At 52.5% G+C, this 18,522-nt stretch overlaps 1 protein-coding gene across 1 annotated transcript in view; it reads right to left on the bottom strand.

Moving 5' to 3' along the window:
- The window catches only part of Rtel1 (regulator of telomere elongation helicase 1), a 33,371-nt gene extending 15,523 nt beyond the window's left edge, over positions 1–17,848 (bottom strand). Inside the window, exons 1-10 of the mRNA XM_026413463.2 lie at positions 17,657–17,848; positions 16,885–17,112; positions 16,005–16,203; positions 15,566–15,659; positions 14,831–14,912; positions 14,543–14,603; positions 10,886–10,961; positions 10,113–10,197; positions 7,314–7,379; positions 6,137–6,290 (exon numbers count right to left, since the gene is read on the bottom strand). Of these exons, the coding sequence (XP_026269248.2) occupies positions 6,137–6,290; positions 7,314–7,379; positions 10,113–10,197; positions 10,886–10,961; positions 14,543–14,603; positions 14,831–14,912; positions 15,566–15,659; positions 16,005–16,203; positions 16,885–16,986 (919 nt within the window). The 5' untranslated portion in view covers positions 16,987–17,112; positions 17,657–17,848. The remainder of the gene's footprint in view (positions 1–6,136; positions 6,291–7,313; positions 7,380–10,112; positions 10,198–10,885; positions 10,962–14,542; positions 14,604–14,830; positions 14,913–15,565; positions 15,660–16,004; positions 16,204–16,884; positions 17,113–17,656) is intronic.
- Positions 17,849–18,522: the final 674 nt, after the last annotated feature.

Below are 18,522 nucleotides of genomic sequence, written 5' to 3'. Positions count from 1 at the left end.
CTTCTTTGAAGAAATATTTATTTACATCTTTAGCCTATTTTTAACTGATTTGCCTTTTCATTGAGTTCAGGAAGTTTTTAAGAATCTTTACGTATTTTAGATTATGATTCACAATCTCTTCCATCCTGCAGGCTGTCTTCACTTTCTTTTTTCACAGCTGGAGATCACGCCCAGGGCCTCGAGTGTGCTATGCCTGGTAGGCTCTCCACCCAGCGACGCCAGCCCTGGTCTTTCCACCCTCTTGATTGTACCTCTCAAGCACCAAGTTTCTAATTCTGGTGACATCTAATGTATCTTTTTTGGTATTGTGTCATCTGTGTCGTTTCTAAGGAACCCCTGCCTGACACTGGCCCAGGATGACAGGCAGTTTAAGAGCTTCCGCCCCTGGGCGTGGACCATGCTTAGCAGCCTCCTTCCATGTATACTGCAAACTTGGCTGTGACAACCTGACAAAGGCCACCTGGGCCAGGGATCACAGTTCTGCCATGTCATCGCTAACCCTGAGTTGGGATGCTGGGCAGGCACGACCTTCCCCAGCTCCACAACTACAGCTATAGACGCAGACTGAGGTTCCTAACTGCAAGAGCCAAGCCTCACAGCAAACCTGTCATTCATTGGTACCTGTTCTTCCTGTTGGACCTGTTGCTCTGGAGAACACCATCTAAAACAAGGTCTTATTTGGGGAAAGGAAGAGAGGGAGGAAGGAAGATCAGTCCAGAAACTACCAAGGCCCACCTCATGTGTGCATTATTGTGTGATTGTGACTTCTGGATTAATGTTAATGTTTTAAGTACTTCTTAAAAACCAACAATGGGGGGCTGAGATTGTGGCTCAGCAGTAGAGCTCTCACTCAGCACATGTGAGCACCAGGTTCAATCCTCAGCACCACATAAAAATAAATATATTTTAAAAAAAGGTGTTGTGTCCAACTACAACAACAACAACAAAAAGCAATAATAGGGCTGGGGCTGTAGCTCAGTGGCAGAGCATTTGCCTAGTATGTGTTAGGCACTGGGTCCAATCCTTGAGCAATGCATAAAAATAAACAAAATAAAGGCATTCGGCCCATATACAACTATAATTTTCTTTTTTTTTTTTTTAAAGCAGTAACAGGACTGGGGATATAGCTCAGTTGGTAGAGTGCTTGCCTCACATGCACAAGACCATGGGTTTAATCCCCAGCACCACACACAAGCACACACAAACACACACACAAAAAAAGCAGTAACAATGTCTGTAATCTCAGCACCTCAGGAGGCTGAGGTAGTAGGATTACAAGTTCAAAGCCAACCTCAGCAACTTAGCAAGGTCCTGACCAACAGTGAGATCCTGTCTCAAAAAAAAAAAAAAAAAAAATATATATATATATATGTGTGTGTGTGTGTGTGTGTGTGTGTGTGTGTATTAAGCAATGATAAAATTAAAATTAACGTGATTGGAGAAAACTGGAATAAAAATTAGAAGTAGCAGAAAGAACTGAGCCTAGAATGAACACAAAAGCCACAGTGAAGGGAGGACACAGCCCAGGAGCAGCACAGGTCTCAGCTGGGTGCTCTCCAACCAGTGGCCCAGCACTGCCAGACACTGTGCTCCAGCAAGCAGGGCTCTCCTCCACCACGGGCAGCAATTCACCCCTTCATTCCTGCCTTCACTGGTGCTGGGGACTGAACCCAGGGGCTCTACCACAGAGCTGAAAGCCAGCCCTTTCTTAGTTTTAATTTTGAGACAGGGTCTTGCTAAGGTGCTGAGGCTAGAATTACAGGTGTGCACCACCACTCCTGGAAGAGGTAGCAATTCTTGAACAATTGTCTGGGTACTCTAAAGTTGAACAAATCAACATGGTGAAGAAAATGGAACCAATTTCTCTCTGTCAAAAAGGAGCTGGTAGGGCTGAAGCTGGAGCTCAATGGCAGAATGCTTGCTTAGCAGGTGTGAGGCACTGGTTCAATCCTCAGTACCACATAAAAAATAAATTAATAAAAAATGATAACAAAAAAAAAGGAGCTAGAAATATGGACAGGTAGAAAACCAATGACACCAGATGCACTGGCACACACCTGCAATCACTCCTACTCAGGAGGCTGAAGCAGGAGGATGGCAAAAAGGAGGCCAGCCTCATCCACCTAGTGAGATGCTGTCTCACAATAAAAGACAAAAAGGGCTGTGTATGTACTCCTTGCTTAAGCACCCCTGGGTTCCATCCCTAATACCAAAAGAAAAAAGTAAAATCTCATGGACACAGAATCCCAACCAAGAAACTCGAGCATCAAAGGGGCTAGATGACCTTTGTTCTGCAACCACTGCAGCAACCGCTGCTGTGAGGAAGGGCTGTGGGGGTGACAGCGAGCTGAGCCTCCAGGGAAAGCCTCAGAGTGCAGCAGATGGAGGTCATCTCACCAAGGGGCTGAGAACAGTCTGTACCTGTCACAAGGAGACCTTGGAGACAAGCTGCAGGCTGGTGCACAGGGCAACTGGCTCTTCAAAGCATTAAGGCCATGGAAGACAGACCGAGACATCATCCTCGGGAGGCCTGAGCGTGCTCAGCGGAGGGTCGGGCCCTATCCTGTGGGACTTCAAGGGCCCCTGCAAAGTGCAGGGAGCAACATAGGAGAGAGCCCACTTGGAAAATAAGTAGTGGTGAAAAATAAAAGCAGACACTGAAAAATAGTAAAGGACGCCAGGAACTGCCCGAGACCTGGACACAAGCCAGATACCCTCTCCCCCTCTCCTGCTGTCCAGCACGACAGGTGCACACCATCACACCCTGTCAGATGGCCTTAAACTCAGAAACAAAGGGACAGGACTCAAATAGATTTGGAGGGAAAATAAATCACTTTAGAAATGAAGATCAAATTAGAACACAGAGGCAGGTACGTGCCACAGACAGTGTCCTGAGAGAAAGGGAAGGAAAGGGAGGGAGGAGGCGCTGAGGAGCCAGAGCGCAGCGGAGGAGACAGAGCAGGGTCCCAAGCAGCACAATGGACCAAGGCCTGGAGCACAAGGCCAGGCCATGCCCATCATCCCCGCTGCCTGGGAGGCTGTGAGGGGGTGCGAGCTCCACGCCAGCCTGGCAACTAGCCAGACTCTGCCGCAAAATAAGATGAAAGGGGCTGCAGGCGGCCCGGCTGACGTGTGTGGGGCCTGGGTTCCATCCCTAGCACTGCAAAAAAAAAAAAAAAAAAAATGGAACCACAACAGCCCCCTTATCTGTGATTTCACATTCTGTGGCTCCAGTTACCCTACCCACAGTCCAAAAATATGAAATGGAAAATTCCAGAAAACATGTACTCCTATTTTTTTTAATTTGCATTTTTTTTTAAGAGAGAGAGAGAGAGGATTTTTAAAATATTTATTTCTTAGTTCTTGGCGGACACAACATCTTTGTTGGTATGTGGTGCTGAGGATTGAACCTGGGGCCACACGCATGCCAGGCGAGCGCACTACCGCTTGAGCCACATCCCCAGCCTCTAATTTGCATTTTTTAAACGACTTTTTTGTATGTGGTGCTGAGGCTCAAACCTAGTGCCTCACTCATGCTAGGCAAGCGCTCTGCCACTGAGCTACAGCCCTAGCCCCTGTATTCCTAGTTTTAAACATCATGCCTTTCTGAGCAGTTGACAACCTTTTGTGCTGCCCTATTCCACCCAGGCTGGGGCGTGAATGTCCCTTTGCCTGGCTCAAGCACCTGTCCACAATGCCCACCCTGTCACTTGGCAGCCTCTCAGCTGTGGGATCAACTGCACCACATCACTGTGTCCTGAGACCCAGAGTGTAAGAAGAGTAATGCTGGAAACATGGATATGACATAGAGAACCCATAAAATGATCCCTCTGAGAAGGTGGATGCTCCCAACATGAAGAGGAGGAAAAAGGTATGCTGAGGTCTCCAAGATCGGCAATCTCTGTCAAAGTGGAGGCCACATTCACACCAATTGTATTACAATGTATTGTGAGAATCCCCGCCTTGCTTATTGCTGTTGAGCTATTACTGCACCCAACTTATGATCTAAAAGGCCTTAACAGGTATTTCTGTATAAGACAAAACACACTCGACATAGGGTTAGGTATCGACCAAGGCTGCAGACAACCACTAGGCCTTGGCACACGTCCAGAGGGGATGACTGCACAGCTGAGTGTACACACACTGGACAATACCACTGCAGAACCGGGAACAGGGACGGCTTGCAGCAGAATCACTGGGTCTTCAAGTGAAAGAAACCCTAAAAGGGGATATGACTCTTAAAACACAACTGAAATAACAGCTCTACAGATGCTCCACCCCCAGGTCACTGCACATCCTGAGGACAGTGCCACGACAAGACAGGGTGTAGCTCAGTAGTGGAGCCTTTGCCCAGCATACATGAGGCCCTGGGTTCCATCCCCAGTTCTGAAAAAAATACATGGATGCCATGACCAGGTCCTGGAGGAGCAGACCAGGGTGGTGCAGCAGGGGAGTTCCGCTTGGAGCTTTAAAATAAAAGTCCCCACCACTGTGTGTCCCACACAGCCCTGACCTAGAGGTTTTACTCACCAGCAAGGGGACAATGCCCTGCCTACCAGAAGGAAGCCCATGCCGCAGAGAAAAAGCAGTAGACTCCAACAAGCCCAGAGCCATCTCAGAGCAGCCTTGTGTCACCATCCACTCCGGTTGGGCCAGCATGGCCCAGGGCTCCAGGCCAGACCCTTCCTCAGGGGTCCTGCAGGCCAATCCTATTTTCTCTGCACGACCACTAGTGACAACCATGCATTAATGCCTCTCCTCTCTTCTTCTCTCAGGAATAGACGATCTCCCAGAACTGAGGGTGGCAGAATGCTGGCCTCCAAAGATGCCATGTCCCAATCCCTGGAACCTGTGACTCCTTCACCTTCTGTCACAAAAGAACTCTACAGATAGGATGAACTCAGGGGTCTCCAGATGCAGAGTGTCCTCATCATCCACGTGAGCCCGAAATGAGCTGACGGAGGAGACAGGACACTCAGAGAAGGAGGAGTGAAGACAGGAGCAGAGGTGGGAGTGTTGTGGCCACAGCCAAGGGACGCCGGTAGCCTCTAGGAGCTGGGAGAGGCCAGAGTCTCTGCAGATATAAGCAACAGAGATGAGGCCTGTGAGTCAGCACAGCTCAACATCCAGCACCCAGGGTCATTCCAAGAAATGGAAATGTGACAGACACACGGGGAGAAGCCCAAGTCAAGATGGGGCCGAGATGGCAGTGATGCAGCCACACCCAGATCCAGTGCTGCCCATGCTGAGGCAGGAACAGACCCTCCCTCAGAGCCCCAAAAGGAGCCAAAGACAGATACCTGGATCTGGACTGCCACTGTCTTAGTACCCCCATGTGAGCAGCTCTACAAAGCCACACTAATATGCAAGGCTTTGTTACTTGAAGGCATACATAAATACTTATTTCTAGTACCTGTCAATAGATACAACTCACAAAAATGAAGTTCAATAATTTCTAAGGTGTAAAGGGCCCTTAACACTGTGCTGAGCACACTCTCCTACCAACACACATTAGTGTTGCATCAGAGCTAGATCAGCCCAGTGGAAAGGGCAGAGGTATGAGCCAGTGGGAAGGGCAAAGCCAGGGCTGCCTAGGTCCTTGTGGGCCTCCATCCTTCCCATGGACAGACCTGACACACAAGACCTAAAAGGAGAGGCAGGGACCAAGGCTATGCATACGGGTCCAGGAAAACGACACAGCAGAACCAGGCACTCCCACTAAGTGCTGTCTGCAGATGCAAACGTCCTACTAGAACAGCCCACCTGGGCAAACATGTGCACCTCTGGACAAACAGCCTGCACATACGGACACTTCTTGAGTGTCCTCAGAGCACACTGTGTGACACAGCCTGAGGACATCGGGAGGGAAGCGGCGACAACACCTAGAGCATGTAGCAGATTCAAAGGACACTGAAAATGCCTTCACCGAGAGTCAGGACCAGAAAACTCCAGAATCCTCAGATGTTTCCAGCCCTCCCTAGCCTGTGGGACCTCACATAGTCTTGCCCAAGAAACCGCTTGGCAAGTCAGTGTCCTGATATGCCAGCTGGACACAGTGCTGTGCAGGACTGCGGCCTCCAGGAGGACCAGGCTCAGCCTCCCTGCTCAGCATTCTGGCCCTAGGTTCTGCACTCACCTGTACCGATGGCGTCTGCGCTGAGCTCCAGGCAGAGCTCCCCCTGCTGCACCACCCTGGTCTGCTCCTCCAGGACCTGGTCAATGGCATCCAAACCCGAAGCCACGTCACGGGGGGTCAAGTCAAAGGAGGCTGACTCCTCACATATCTTCTCCTGAGAGGCCAAGCACAGCCCCGTGAGGAGAGCAGGGTGGGACAGAGGCTCAGAAAAGCAGGAAAGGGGCACAGAAGGGACCAGAAGCTCACAGCTGAGTCCCTGGAGCCATGGCCCCCGGTCTCAGAGGTAAGATGACTAAAGATGACTAAATGGCCCAAACCAAGGTTTCAAACAACTATTTCACTTGAGTTGCCAATGTTCTATAACTGGGAAATTTCCCATTCAAAACTAGATTTCTGAGCTGGGCATGGTGGCAGCAACTGGGGATTACAGGATCACAAGTTCAAGGCCAGTCTCAACAACTTAGCAAAGCCCTAAGCAATTTAGTTAGATCATCCCAAAATAAAAAAATAAAAAATAAAACAAAAAGGGCTAGAGACTTACCTCAGTGGTAAATTACTGGGTTAAATCCCCAGTACCAAAAAAATAAAATCTAAATTTTTGGTTTCAAAAGTCAGAAAAATCTGGTATAACATCCACCACCTCCTACAGCAAATGCCTGGAAGCTGGTGGGGGCTGGCTGCTGCACCTCAGAGCACCAGGCCCTGCCATGGGAACCCAGCTCTCGAGGAACCTCACCCCAGGTTCTGCAGCAGAAGGATGAGGCTGTCCCATGTGGCCAGCCTCCAAGGCTATCCCAAGTAATGTACACTCCTGAGCAGAAAACCATGGAGGGAGGGTGGGCTGAGGACAAGGGACAAAGGGAGCCAGGAAAGACTTCAGGAGCTGCTCCTGCTGCCACAGTCACCAGAGGTGAACAGCTCTCTCCATGGCAGCTTCCCAAGGGTCAAGTCAAGCAGCCTGAAGGGCAGATCCTACAGGACAGCATGGGCCTGGCTGCTCACCAGCAGGTGGAAGGACAAGGGCCTGAGAGTGTGTCCAAGGCCCCACTGAGGTATCTGATCCCAGGAGGCAGCGCAGCAGAAGCACCTATTACCAGGTCTGGCCAGATGCCCCCAGGGATGCTGAGGAAGCTGGAAAGGACAGCAGGTGCTCAGCACAGAGGCAGAGGGGACTCACCACATTGTGAGCTTCATCAAAGATCACCACGGTCCCCTTCAGGTCAATGCCATGTGCCCTGCGACTCTATAAGGAGGAGGGGAAGAAACCATGGGCTAGAGCCCAGCAAAGCAGCATCCTGAGAGTGCAAGCCTGCAGAGGCAGGGCAAGAGGGTACCAGGGCACGCAGCAGCCACCAAAGGTCACAAGCGCAGAACACACTCAGTGCTGGTGGGGACAGGAAGGGCCACACCCGACTAGCAGGAATAGCAGTGCTCAAGGCTGGTTCAGGATGGCAACCTGGCAATACCTTGCCTTAGGCTGATCAGTAGCTGGACACTCGACAGGTGTCTATCACAGAGAAAAACACAGCACAAAGGTGCATGCCGCGGTTGGCAGAAAGCCAAGGAGGCCGCAAAGCCCTAGCAGGCAGACAGGCAGAGGAGAAGCTTGCACCTGTGGTGAGCCGCTTCTGCCGCTTTTGCAGACTATGGTTGCCATTACAAGATGGCGCTGGCTCCGCTGTGGTTTGTGACAAACAACTCCTAATTTGGGAGAGTTGGCACATGGTTTTTCAACACCCTATGAGAAAGTTGCATCGTGGCAGCTTCGCATTGGGGCTTGAGGTGCTTTATTAAGGCTGGGAGGGGCATCCGAGAGTTAGAAGAAAAAGTATCAAGGACCTGAATAAACTGCTGAAAGAAGATTCCTGAGTTGCATCTTCCTTGCGGGCAAGGGGTCGCGACATGCACCAACCGTTAAGAGTCCAGCACCCAGTCCCACCCCCAAAGCCTGAGGGAAGTGGCCTGAGCTTAATCAACCTAATTTCAAGCTAAGTCTTCGTACAGTCAAATGTCTGTTTCAAGCGTACCACAGGATTCTGACAGATGTGTGCTTGTCTAATCTCTGGAATGTCATGTCAGCAGAGGGCCTCTTCTGTGCCAGCCTTCCTGGACAGCACAGCTGAGACGTGGGCCTTGGGCTGACTGTGCATGAGCTCTGGTGACCTCAAGTGTATAAGTCTGGACACTGCAGCGGGCCACAGGCTTGCAGTACTCACAGAGCTGCTGCCCCTCCTTTGCCCACACCGCCATGTGAGGCTTGCAGTTGCTTCACACCTCATCCAACTCTTAGGGCTTTGGGTTTTTTGTTGTTGTTGTTTTTTGGTGAAGCTGGAGATCAAGACCAAGGCCTGGCACATGAAAGGCAAGTGCTCTGTCACAGAGCCACACCACAGCTATTTCAGTGGAATGCAGTGTCATCTCACATGTTTTAGGCAGCACCTGTCTGTTGCTCAGAGCGCTGAGCACCTACTACATGCTGACCTGGGTCAGCTATTCACATTCATGGCCCAGGCCTGTCACTCTTAATGGCCCTAGCTCCTTCAAGGAGTCTAAGCTTTACATTCGTGAAGGGCAATGTTTCCATCTTTTTTTATGGCTAGTGCTTTGTGTCTGAGCTCAGAAACCTCAGCCTAACACAAAAGTTGCAAAGACCAACCCATTCCTTCTAGAAATTTCAGGTTCAGCTTTTACAAGAACATTTGCATAGTGTGAAGTTGAGTGTTGACTTTTCAAATAGTTAACCAGCTATCCCATCACCTTTCAAAAGAACAACACAATAGAACTTTCCTTTCCCTTCGAATGCCTTTGGCACACGTATTGAAAATGAGCTGCATGGGCTGGGGATGTGGCTCAAGCCGTAGCGCACTCGCCTGTCGTGCGTGCGGCCCGGGTTCGATCCTCAGCACCACATACAAACAAAGATGTTGTGTGCGCCGAAAACTAAAAAATAAATATTAAAAATTCTCTCTCTCTCCTCTCTCACTCTCTCTTTAAAAAAAAAAAAAAAGAAGAAGAAAGAAAGAAAAAGAAAATGAGTTGCTGCCTACAAGGATGGGGGCCACCATTTGCTGCACTGATCTGTGTCTATAAGCACACATTTTCCCAGACTTCACAATGAACTTCCAACTCTGCTCTTCAAAACCCTCTTGTTCTTCCAGATCACTCACATTTCTAAGAAAATATCAGAATCAGCCTTGGGTATTTGTGCAGTGCTGAGGATTTGACTCGAGGGCCATGTGCATGGTGGTAAGCACTCTACCACGGAGCAGCTTATTGATTGTGATGTGATTATTCCAGATGGGGCTTGTACCCCATATTTGCAACAGTTCTCCAGGTGGCTCCCAGGCAGCCAGGTTTAAAAGCTTCAAGTCATGAGAACCACCCACAATTTCAGAGAGCTCATTGGCTCTCCAGGCCCCGAATCCAACAACTGCTCTACACAGGCATGGCCATCTCCCACAGGGCTCTGCAATGGCCTCATGGTGTGACTGGCCTCTATACCACTCACATGCCTCTACACTTGCTCTGGGGCCCCCTTCCACACACTCTAGAGCTCTTCAGTAGCACCAGCTCCTGCGAATCTTCCTGCTGACTCCCTTTGATTAATCTATACTCCATATGAGTGACTGTTTTATTCACTGCCATGCCTAGGACAGCACCCAGCACAGTGTATTCTCAAAGAACATCTATCACAGAAAATAACAAATTGGCAAAGGGATTTGGTGCACAAGATACCCAGGATGCTGTTCCCACCATGTTAAGTAAGAGGGTGCTGACACCACCTGCTAAAAGCAAATGAGTGAGGCAGGAGGCCCCTGCACCTGGCCAGGTCCTGCGCCCTTGACCTACAGCAGGGGTATCCTGCCCACACTGCTATTCTGAGGGCCTGAATCAGCAAAGGCTTGGCTAGTCCCTCCAGACCCAGGGAAACCACTCCCACACCAGGGATCACCAGCTACATAGGCTGAGATCTCACCTTGGCATCCAACAGGTAATTGTACGGCATAAAGATGATGTCAGCTTGTTGCTTCAGGTTCCGGGAAAGGTAGTACGGGCACACTCTGGAGTAAGGAGGAAGAGGCAGTAAGAACCACACAGGGCCATACAGGCTGCAGCTGATAGAACTGGGCACGCTCTGACAGAGCCTCAGACAGTGGGGAGCCCACGAGTGTTCTCAACCATGATGGTGCTGTCCACTTTGAAACTCTATACCAAACAGAACCAACCCTGTTCCTAGACACAGGCCACAGGGACAAAGACAACAGGGGAGAGCTAAGGCGGGTGACCCCCTCGGTGCAAGAATGCTCCTTTTGTTTTGTCTGTCTGCAATGCTGGGTGAAACCCAGGGTCCGAGGCGTGCTAGGCAAGCACTGCTACTGAGCTACACCCAGCCCTGAAAGTCTTCCCTACCACTGCTCAAACCCATGCAACCCTAAAAGAGGAAGACAGGGTTGCTGTCCCCAGAAGAATCAGGGGTGGGCTTTAGCACCCACGTAGAGAGCCCCCCAAGGTGGAGTACATGAGGACCCAACTGGAGACAGTGCACACAGACCACATGTTCCTGTCCAAGGTCCCCGGGGGGTGGGCAAGGGCCAGGAGGAGGAGGCATTTCACTTCATATTTCTCAGAACTGCTTAAATTTTTTTCACACTGAACAGTTGCTAATCTCATGAAAAGAAAAGGAAAACAATATGTTCATGAGCCCACCATGAAGCACACAGCAGCTGTGGCCTTGCTGAGGGCTCTTACTTGTGCTTACTCCCACTCTTGACCAGGTCCTCAATGTCCAGGATGGGGGTGGCCAGCTCCTGCTCTAGGCTTTTCTCTGTAGATGACAGGAAGGGTAAGCAAGTACTTTCAGTTATCCCCAGACCCAGGAGGGACATCCAGAACAAAAGGGCTCCTGTGCAGCAGGCAGTGTGGACAGCCACCACCCATGGACTTGCCAGAAGAATCCCCACCAGATGAGTCAGGTCCTCAGGGAGGACTCCACCTGGAGAAACCCCACGGGAGTCCTGCCCTGGACCCGAGAAGGCGGGCTCCAGTCTGAGACAGAAGGTTAACCTAGAGAGAGATGCCAACACTGTCCCCAAAGGTCCCAAGCATCCTTTCCACCTCTGGACACTCCAAGACAGGACAGGAAGGCTGCAACCCCAGAGGCTGAGAAGAGCCACAGCCTGTTACCAGAACCCACAGATGTATCTCGTGAGTGGTGCTCCCTGGCTTCCCACCAATCACAACAGAACCAGAGTGGCCACCTGGTGGAGAGCTGAGCTGCCAGGAGAGCTGGCACTTCCTGGGAACGGAAGCAGGGCACAAACAGGCAGGAGGCCAGGGTCACCCCAGGCAGAGACCACCTTGCCCCACCCAAGCTGAGCACTAGCCTGACCCTTTCTCAGGACCGCAGCCCAGAAATGGGCCCTACCCAGATGGATACAGAGTTCAGGGCAGAAAGGATGTTAAAGGCTGCCCTACCACAGTACAGATCCCCAAACTGGAGTCATGGGAATCCCTTGGAAGCTAAACGAGCAACTCCTGGGCCCTGGGCCCTTGTGGGCAGAACGAGGGACTTTTTCCAAGAAGCACCAGAGAGTCTCAGGGCAGACATGTAGAACTGGGCCGCCCCCAGCAACTGGCTTCACTGTGGCTGTTTCATTCCACCCTTTACAGGTGCCAAGCTCCCTCAGGAGTATGACGACAGCCCATGCATCAGCTGCAGAGGCCAGGAAACACAAACACCCTGACAATGACCCTTCCCCAAACGCCCCCTGGCAAGGCAGCCTGATCCTCAGCAGCACCCCGTTGCAACACATGGCCAATCGGCACACACGGCAGCAGTGAGCCAACTTGCCAATTCCTGGGTAGATCGCCAACCCATGAGGATTTGCAGCGAGTCAGTACAGAAAAGAGGAATGAGAAGAAGGACAACAGGCAAGGAAAGGGCAATAGGGCTGACCCATGGCACACCACAGGCTAATGCCCAGGTGGACGGCACCCTATGCCTCAGAACCTCTCACCAGGACTGCAGCCCACTCCAAAGACAGCTAAGAGCTGAGAGGTTGCTAGAAACAGCCTCACAGCAAAGATGTGCAGGTTCACAGCTGGGGGAGCCTCCAACAGGCTAAGCAGTGAGTCAAAGTGAGGTTGGGGGCTGGCCTGTGGTTCTTAGGACTGAGCCCAAAGTCGTGGAGAGGAGATATCTAGAGGGCCAGAGCTGTCAGGCCAGCTGCCACCACACCTCCACACTGATTCAGGGAGCACAGGGTCATAAGGAGCAGGTCATGCAGACAGTCTCCAGCCAGGGGCCAGCACTGCAGTGAGCCCTCAGGACTTACGCAGGCGAGGAGCAGTGGAAGCGACAGCTGGGGCAGAGCACAGGCCTACAGGTCCCTGAGCGCTAACCCACAGCAGCTACAGAAAGTTGGCTGGAACCGTTCCCACAGGCACCGCACCAGGTCCTCTGGCACAATGCCAACAGGCAAGCTACAGAGGCCAGCTTGGCTAGGGCTATGAACAACAGAGGTAGCCAGGATGGGGCAGAGATGACTGCATCAAGCAAGCTCACATATGCTACCAGGGACCAGGTGGGAGAACTACAAACAGAGGGGTGGACAAGGTGAGGGGAAAATCACCTTCCAGGTGACCTGACACCCACAGGCTGGTCACAGAAAACACACAGGACCAGGGGGCCAGGACCAGTGACTAAGATCACCAAACACTGTTCCTGTCCAGACTGCTGTGGATAGGTCTGTGTTCAATGATTCCTGTGCACACCTTCCTTCTTTCCACAGACCCCTACCATGTGGCCTGGGGATGCCCAACAGACCCTTCCTCTGAAGAAGCCAGAGAAGGCAGAGACCATGGGGAGTTTCCAAACAGCACATCTGGAGAGCAGGTCCAGATTCATGGCCTCCAGACCACTGTCATAGTGCAGACAGACAGTCCTTCTCAGGACCACCCAGCAGGCCAGGATAATCACACACTGAAGTGACTAAGGGTCCTTGGTGCCACCAGACCAAAAAATCAGTAAGCAAGAAGGCAACGGAACCAGGCACAGTGGCACACACTTGTAATCCTAGTGACTCAGGAGGCTCAGGCAGGAGGACAGCAGTTTGAGGTCAGCCTCAATAACTTAGCAAGACTTTAAAAAAGGGCTGGAAATGTGGCTCAGCAGTAGAGTGCTCCTGGGTTCAATCCCTAATACCCCACACACACACACACACAAAGATCAAGAAAGAGGGAAAGAGGAAGGAGTCAGGGTCCTTGCCATGTTCTATCTCCAAGGGGCAAAAAATGGGGAAACCTGGTGCTGGGTGATGAGAGACCCCCAGTTCAAGCCTCTGACCTGACCACCACGAGAAGCCCCAGGGTCCTCAGCCCTGCTGTGCTGGGCACTCAACACACACTGAGCAGACAGCGGCTCTCAGGCCCACCAAGGCCTTGCGAGTACTCCAGGGCTGTGTCACCAGGGTCCCTGCATTTTGTGCTGGCATGGCAGTCCCACCCAAGGCAAGAAACAGAATCTTAGTATCACAGAAGTGTGAGCTCCCCAGCCACACAGCCTACACTGCAGATGTGACACCCTTCAGGCCTCAGCAACTTTAAGGGCCCCGCCACAGGAAGTTCATTCTGCCACACTCTCTGGGGACCTGTGCTAAGCCCCAGAATCCCTCAACAGACACACGAATGGGAAGTTAATAATTTGGAGAAAAAGCACTCGAGCTAGACCCCTGCCCTGGGCCCTTCAGGGGCTCCAGGCACACAGTCACCAGGGCCAGCTGTTGTCACTAACCCTGAATGCACTCACTCATCCCATATCTGAATGAGGCCATCCGTCAGGCCATGGCCACCCCAGGCTGGACCCAGGGACTCACACTTGGGGCTGTGATTTGTCAAAGCTAAATTAGTAAGAGAAAGGATGCAGGAGCAGGAGTCAGGGGGAGGCAGACACACTTAGCTCCCCAGAAGCCAGTCACCTGGGAAACCTGCAGGCATCCCGACACCTGGGTTCTCCAGGGACTGGTCACAGAGGCACCACGAGGTGCCCGCTATCTGGCAGGCAGCAGCGTTCTGGGCTCCAGATGGAAGAGAAGGTGCGTGGCATACTTCCTACGTGTACAGAGAGTTAAGGTGCAGAGAGCCTCCCACCCGGCGGTGGTGAGGTCCTGAGCCACACACCCGCCAGTAGGCCTTTCTGAGACCACCACATGAGAACATAGCCCACACAGAGACCCAACACAGGTGAACCCTCAAGTCACAAGACAGACAGGCCTCAGCCCTACTGGCTGTACTGGGGTAAATCAAGTGGGCCGTGATACCCAGCCAAGCCCTAGACAGCTGCACATGCCTCACCTTGACCCTACCATGCGACAAGCAACAGGAGCAACTTCAAGGAGCTGTTCTTACCATCCACATTGTTATAGAAATGACAGGAGCGACTGGTCACCTTCTTGCGGCACAAGTGGATCTGCAAGAGAAAAGCCCAAGCACACATCTGGAGCAGCAGCTGCAGAGGGCTCACCTCAGGCCTTACTAACCCTCTCCCCACCTCCAAACACTTTTAAGCCCTGGCCCAGTCCAGCAGGGGCACAGGTCAGGGGTCAGCATGTACTAGAGCACAGCCCAGGCCTCCAGTGCCCAGGCAGCACCTGCCCAAAAGAACAACAGAGGTTGAGTAAGTCCCCAGGAACCCACCTGCATGTGGTTACTCTCCTGCTTCTTCACCTCGGGGTGGATGCACAACTGCTCCCGGGAGCCCAGCACACATACCCTGGGCCTGGCAGAAGAGAAGTGAAAGGTCAAAGAGGGATGGCACAAAGAACAGATGGCCACATAGTATAGTCCAGCAGTATAAGCTGTGGGAAGCATAAGTATGCACTGGAGACTTGGCAGGCAGAGGGAGCAGAGTGGCTAAATGTGGCTCAGGCAGGTAAAACTGCACAGAACCTGCTGTCCAAGTTCTCTCAAACAGAACCCAGAGCAGGATGTCAAGACTCATTTGGCTCTTGGCAAGGGGCAGACTCTATTCCCTTCACAAGCAACCCTTGGGGGGTCTGTTCCAACCCACCACAGCCAACACAATAGAGCCTGGTATGCCAGCCCAAGGATAGCCACAGCTCAAAGCTGCTTTCTCACAAGTAATGGGCACTAAGGGCTGGGGATGTAGCCCAGAGGCAGGCACTTGCCTAGCAAGGCTCTATACAAGGTCCTGGGTTCAATCCCAAGCACCAAAAAAACAAAATCAAATAATCAACCACCCTTTGCCCTCCCTCAGCCTAGCAGAGAATCACACACCCTGGATGGGTCTAGAAAGAATGTGGACATCTACCACCATGCAGCAGTGCTGCACACAGCTGGGATGTGGGCCCAGCTCCATGCAAAGCTCATCCCTCCTATGACCCTGAGGCAGGTGAGGGCTCCCTGACGCACCGGTAGGAAGTGTTCCGAAGCTCGCCAATGACCTGTGTGAGCTGCGAGTGGGTCCTGGAAGCATAGATGATCTTTGGGATGTCTGAATAACAAGCTGCCCAGATACAAGGAAGCACAAAAGGGGTGGCTCTGAGTCAGTGTCCTCATGTCTCAAGAGGCAACTCTGGGCTCAGTCCTACAGGCAGCCACGAACCTAATACCCACACACTCACAACCAGAAACAGGTTCAAAGGCTACCTGTAGTGCCATAATTCCAGGGAAAAAACTGCAACCCTGGTTTTAAACTCAGGATAGTAAGAAACAATGTGAAAGTTACAAAATTCTCCTGTTCAACTCTGCTCCACAAATGACAGAAGTCCAGGAGGACTGGCCCTGTCCCTGACCTTATCCCTTCCCTATCATCACCACAAGGCCAGGAGAGGCCAGGAAGTAGGGTCACCTATGGGATCTCCTTCAGCAGCAGTAGCGTTCCCCCAGGATGACAAGTCTTGACCAACGAATCGCTCCCCTTGCACCCTCTCAGCAATCTTGCGGGCAGAGATGGTATCCCGAAGGTGCTCCCGCCAGGCTAGTGTGGTGCAGAGCAGGCAAAGAGTCTTCCCCGTACCTGTAGGGCTCTCCAGGATGCCATTCACTTTCTGAAGAGGGTCAGGAAGAGGGGTTAGGGGGATGCAGAGCAAGATGTGAGGCCACATGATACGCCCAGCTCTGCTCAAATACATAGCTCATGGTAGAAAAGCCCATGGGACATCATTAGTCCACAAGACATTTCCCACTCATGCCCTAAAAACCACAGGTGAATTCAGCCCTTGTTAGTAGGAATTTGCGAAGCATTATCCAAAATGCAATAGCATTTTTAAGCATAATATAAATACTAAAATGGCTAATTAGGTGCCAAGTCTCAAAACAGGAAACTGTCCTATGATTCTGGACCCAGGCATTTCCCTGTCCTATCTGAACAGAATATGATGTCCTACATATCAGCTCTCAGATAAAAGCCTGAGCAAGAAACTCAGGGGTTAGGAGTGAGCAGGTATAAGTGGGCACTCCAAGAAATCCAGTAGAAAGTGACTGCCCCTCCCCATCCACCCCTTAAGTTCTGCTCAGATGCCACCTCCTCTGAAGCCAAGGACCTCCTAAGCCTATTATCATCTAGAATCATCTTTTTGCTCACTTGATATTGCCTCTCCTACCCTACTGGAAGCCTTATTCATGACAAAATACAGGGTCCGGCTGAAATGAAGAGTGGAAGTATGAGGCTCTTGCTAAAGCACCATCAACTCATCCCTAAGCAAAGCCCTCAGTCTCTGCAGCTTTACCTTCTGTAGACATTCCAAGACCTTGCTCATGTACTCCTGTTGGCACTGGTATGGCTGGAAGGGGAAATCCACTGTCACACCATTCAGGACTATCTTGGGCATATCAGCCTGTTCTCAGGCAGGCACAGAGGTCAGCTAAGATGTAAGATGTTTGAGTCTGAGACAAATCCTCTCCGAACACCTCAGGTCCCAGGCACTAGGACACGGTACTGATCTTTGCAGGAATCCCTACAGCACAGACATGAGGAAGATAACAAGACTGTGTAGACAGGCCACTTCACCAGTCACTTCAGTAAATCCCTCCCTGTGGAGAAAGTCAGAAGGCAAGCCTGTTATATCCTGACACAAAACTTGGGAAGAGGAAGATACCAAATAAGTCGCCTTTTTCTGCCCCAAGCCACTCCGTCCTACTCTGAAGAGTCGCCTGGGTTCACAAAAACAACAGGGCCCAAGAAGCAACAATTCGGTGACTTTCACAGGAGCAAGTGAGGCTGAGACCGCAGCGGCACCGCTCCTCCCTGGGCCGGCACGCGGTGCAGAATGCAGCGTCTGCGCCTCCTGCCCTCTACTGCCCTAAAGGCAGGGGCCATTCCCCATGTCGCCCGGGTGGGCACCCAGTTGCAGCCAAAGTAGCGAAAGGACATCCTGGGATGCAAATCGAGCATCCCTCAGCAAGCCGCTCAACCTCTCCAGGCCTCCGTCTTGCCTGGAAGCTGGGACCGACAAACACAAAGCCCAGGCCCCAGCCCAGCGCGGCGCTCCGGCTGCGTACGCTCTGGCGCAGGATCCGGCCGCCCCAGGTGCCGCGCGGCCGCTGCAGCGTTGCGGCCGGCTGAGAGACCGCGGCGCGTCTCCGATCGCCAGTCTCGGCGGGGGCCTTCCACCTCCCGGGCTCCCCAGGTGCCCAGCCGACCGACTCCCGGCGAGGCTCAGACGCACCGTCACAGGGTTCAGACTTGGCGGGCTGAGGCGCACGCTGCACTTCCTCCTTCATTTCCTGTCCGCCGTTCGATGCTCCGGTTGGAAACGGTTCTCAAGTCGCAGGGTCCGTCTGCTCTTCGGCCTCGTCGCGCGGTCCGCCACGGCTTCTTCCGGGCGCAGCACTCTCCTGGCCCGGCTCCTGCCGCGGCGACGTCCCTCCCGACGTCCGGCCACCTCCTCCCTCTGCCCGGCCGCCGCCACCGCGCGCACAAATGCGCCGGCACCTTGCGTTCCCGAGGTCCCCGCCCTTGCCTCGCAGAGGCCTGCGTCGATGGCTGTCAGTAAAATCCGCAAATGGCTGCCGTGGCCCTAGACGCGCTCCAGAGAGCCCTCCCGCTCCCCCCACGTCCTTACTCTCCCCCGGGTCCAGCCTCTCTTCCGTCAGTGTTCCCAGAGGTCGACACAGGCCCCTGTGAATCCCCAGCATCTGTCTCCAGCTGGTAGTCATTGGTGGTCCCAGGAGAGACCCCCCCCGCCCCCCACAGGCCTTCCCTCGGAGGTATTGCCTCAGGCCACCCTAGCATGTCCCAGCAGGAGCAGCAGTGCTGCCCGCTGACAGCATCTGTGTGTGCCCACGCTCTTGTGTGAGGTCTCTTTTGAGGAAGCACCTGACACACGCTGGTACCCACCCAAGGCACCTGTCTCAGATGCTCCTAG

Source organism: Urocitellus parryii, chromosome 6 (assembly GCF_045843805.1).
Source record: "Urocitellus parryii isolate mUroPar1 chromosome 6, mUroPar1.hap1, whole genome shotgun sequence".
Lineage (NCBI taxonomy): Eukaryota > Metazoa > Chordata > Mammalia > Rodentia > Sciuridae > Urocitellus > Urocitellus parryii.
This window is presented reverse-complemented; position numbering and strand designations above follow the sequence as displayed.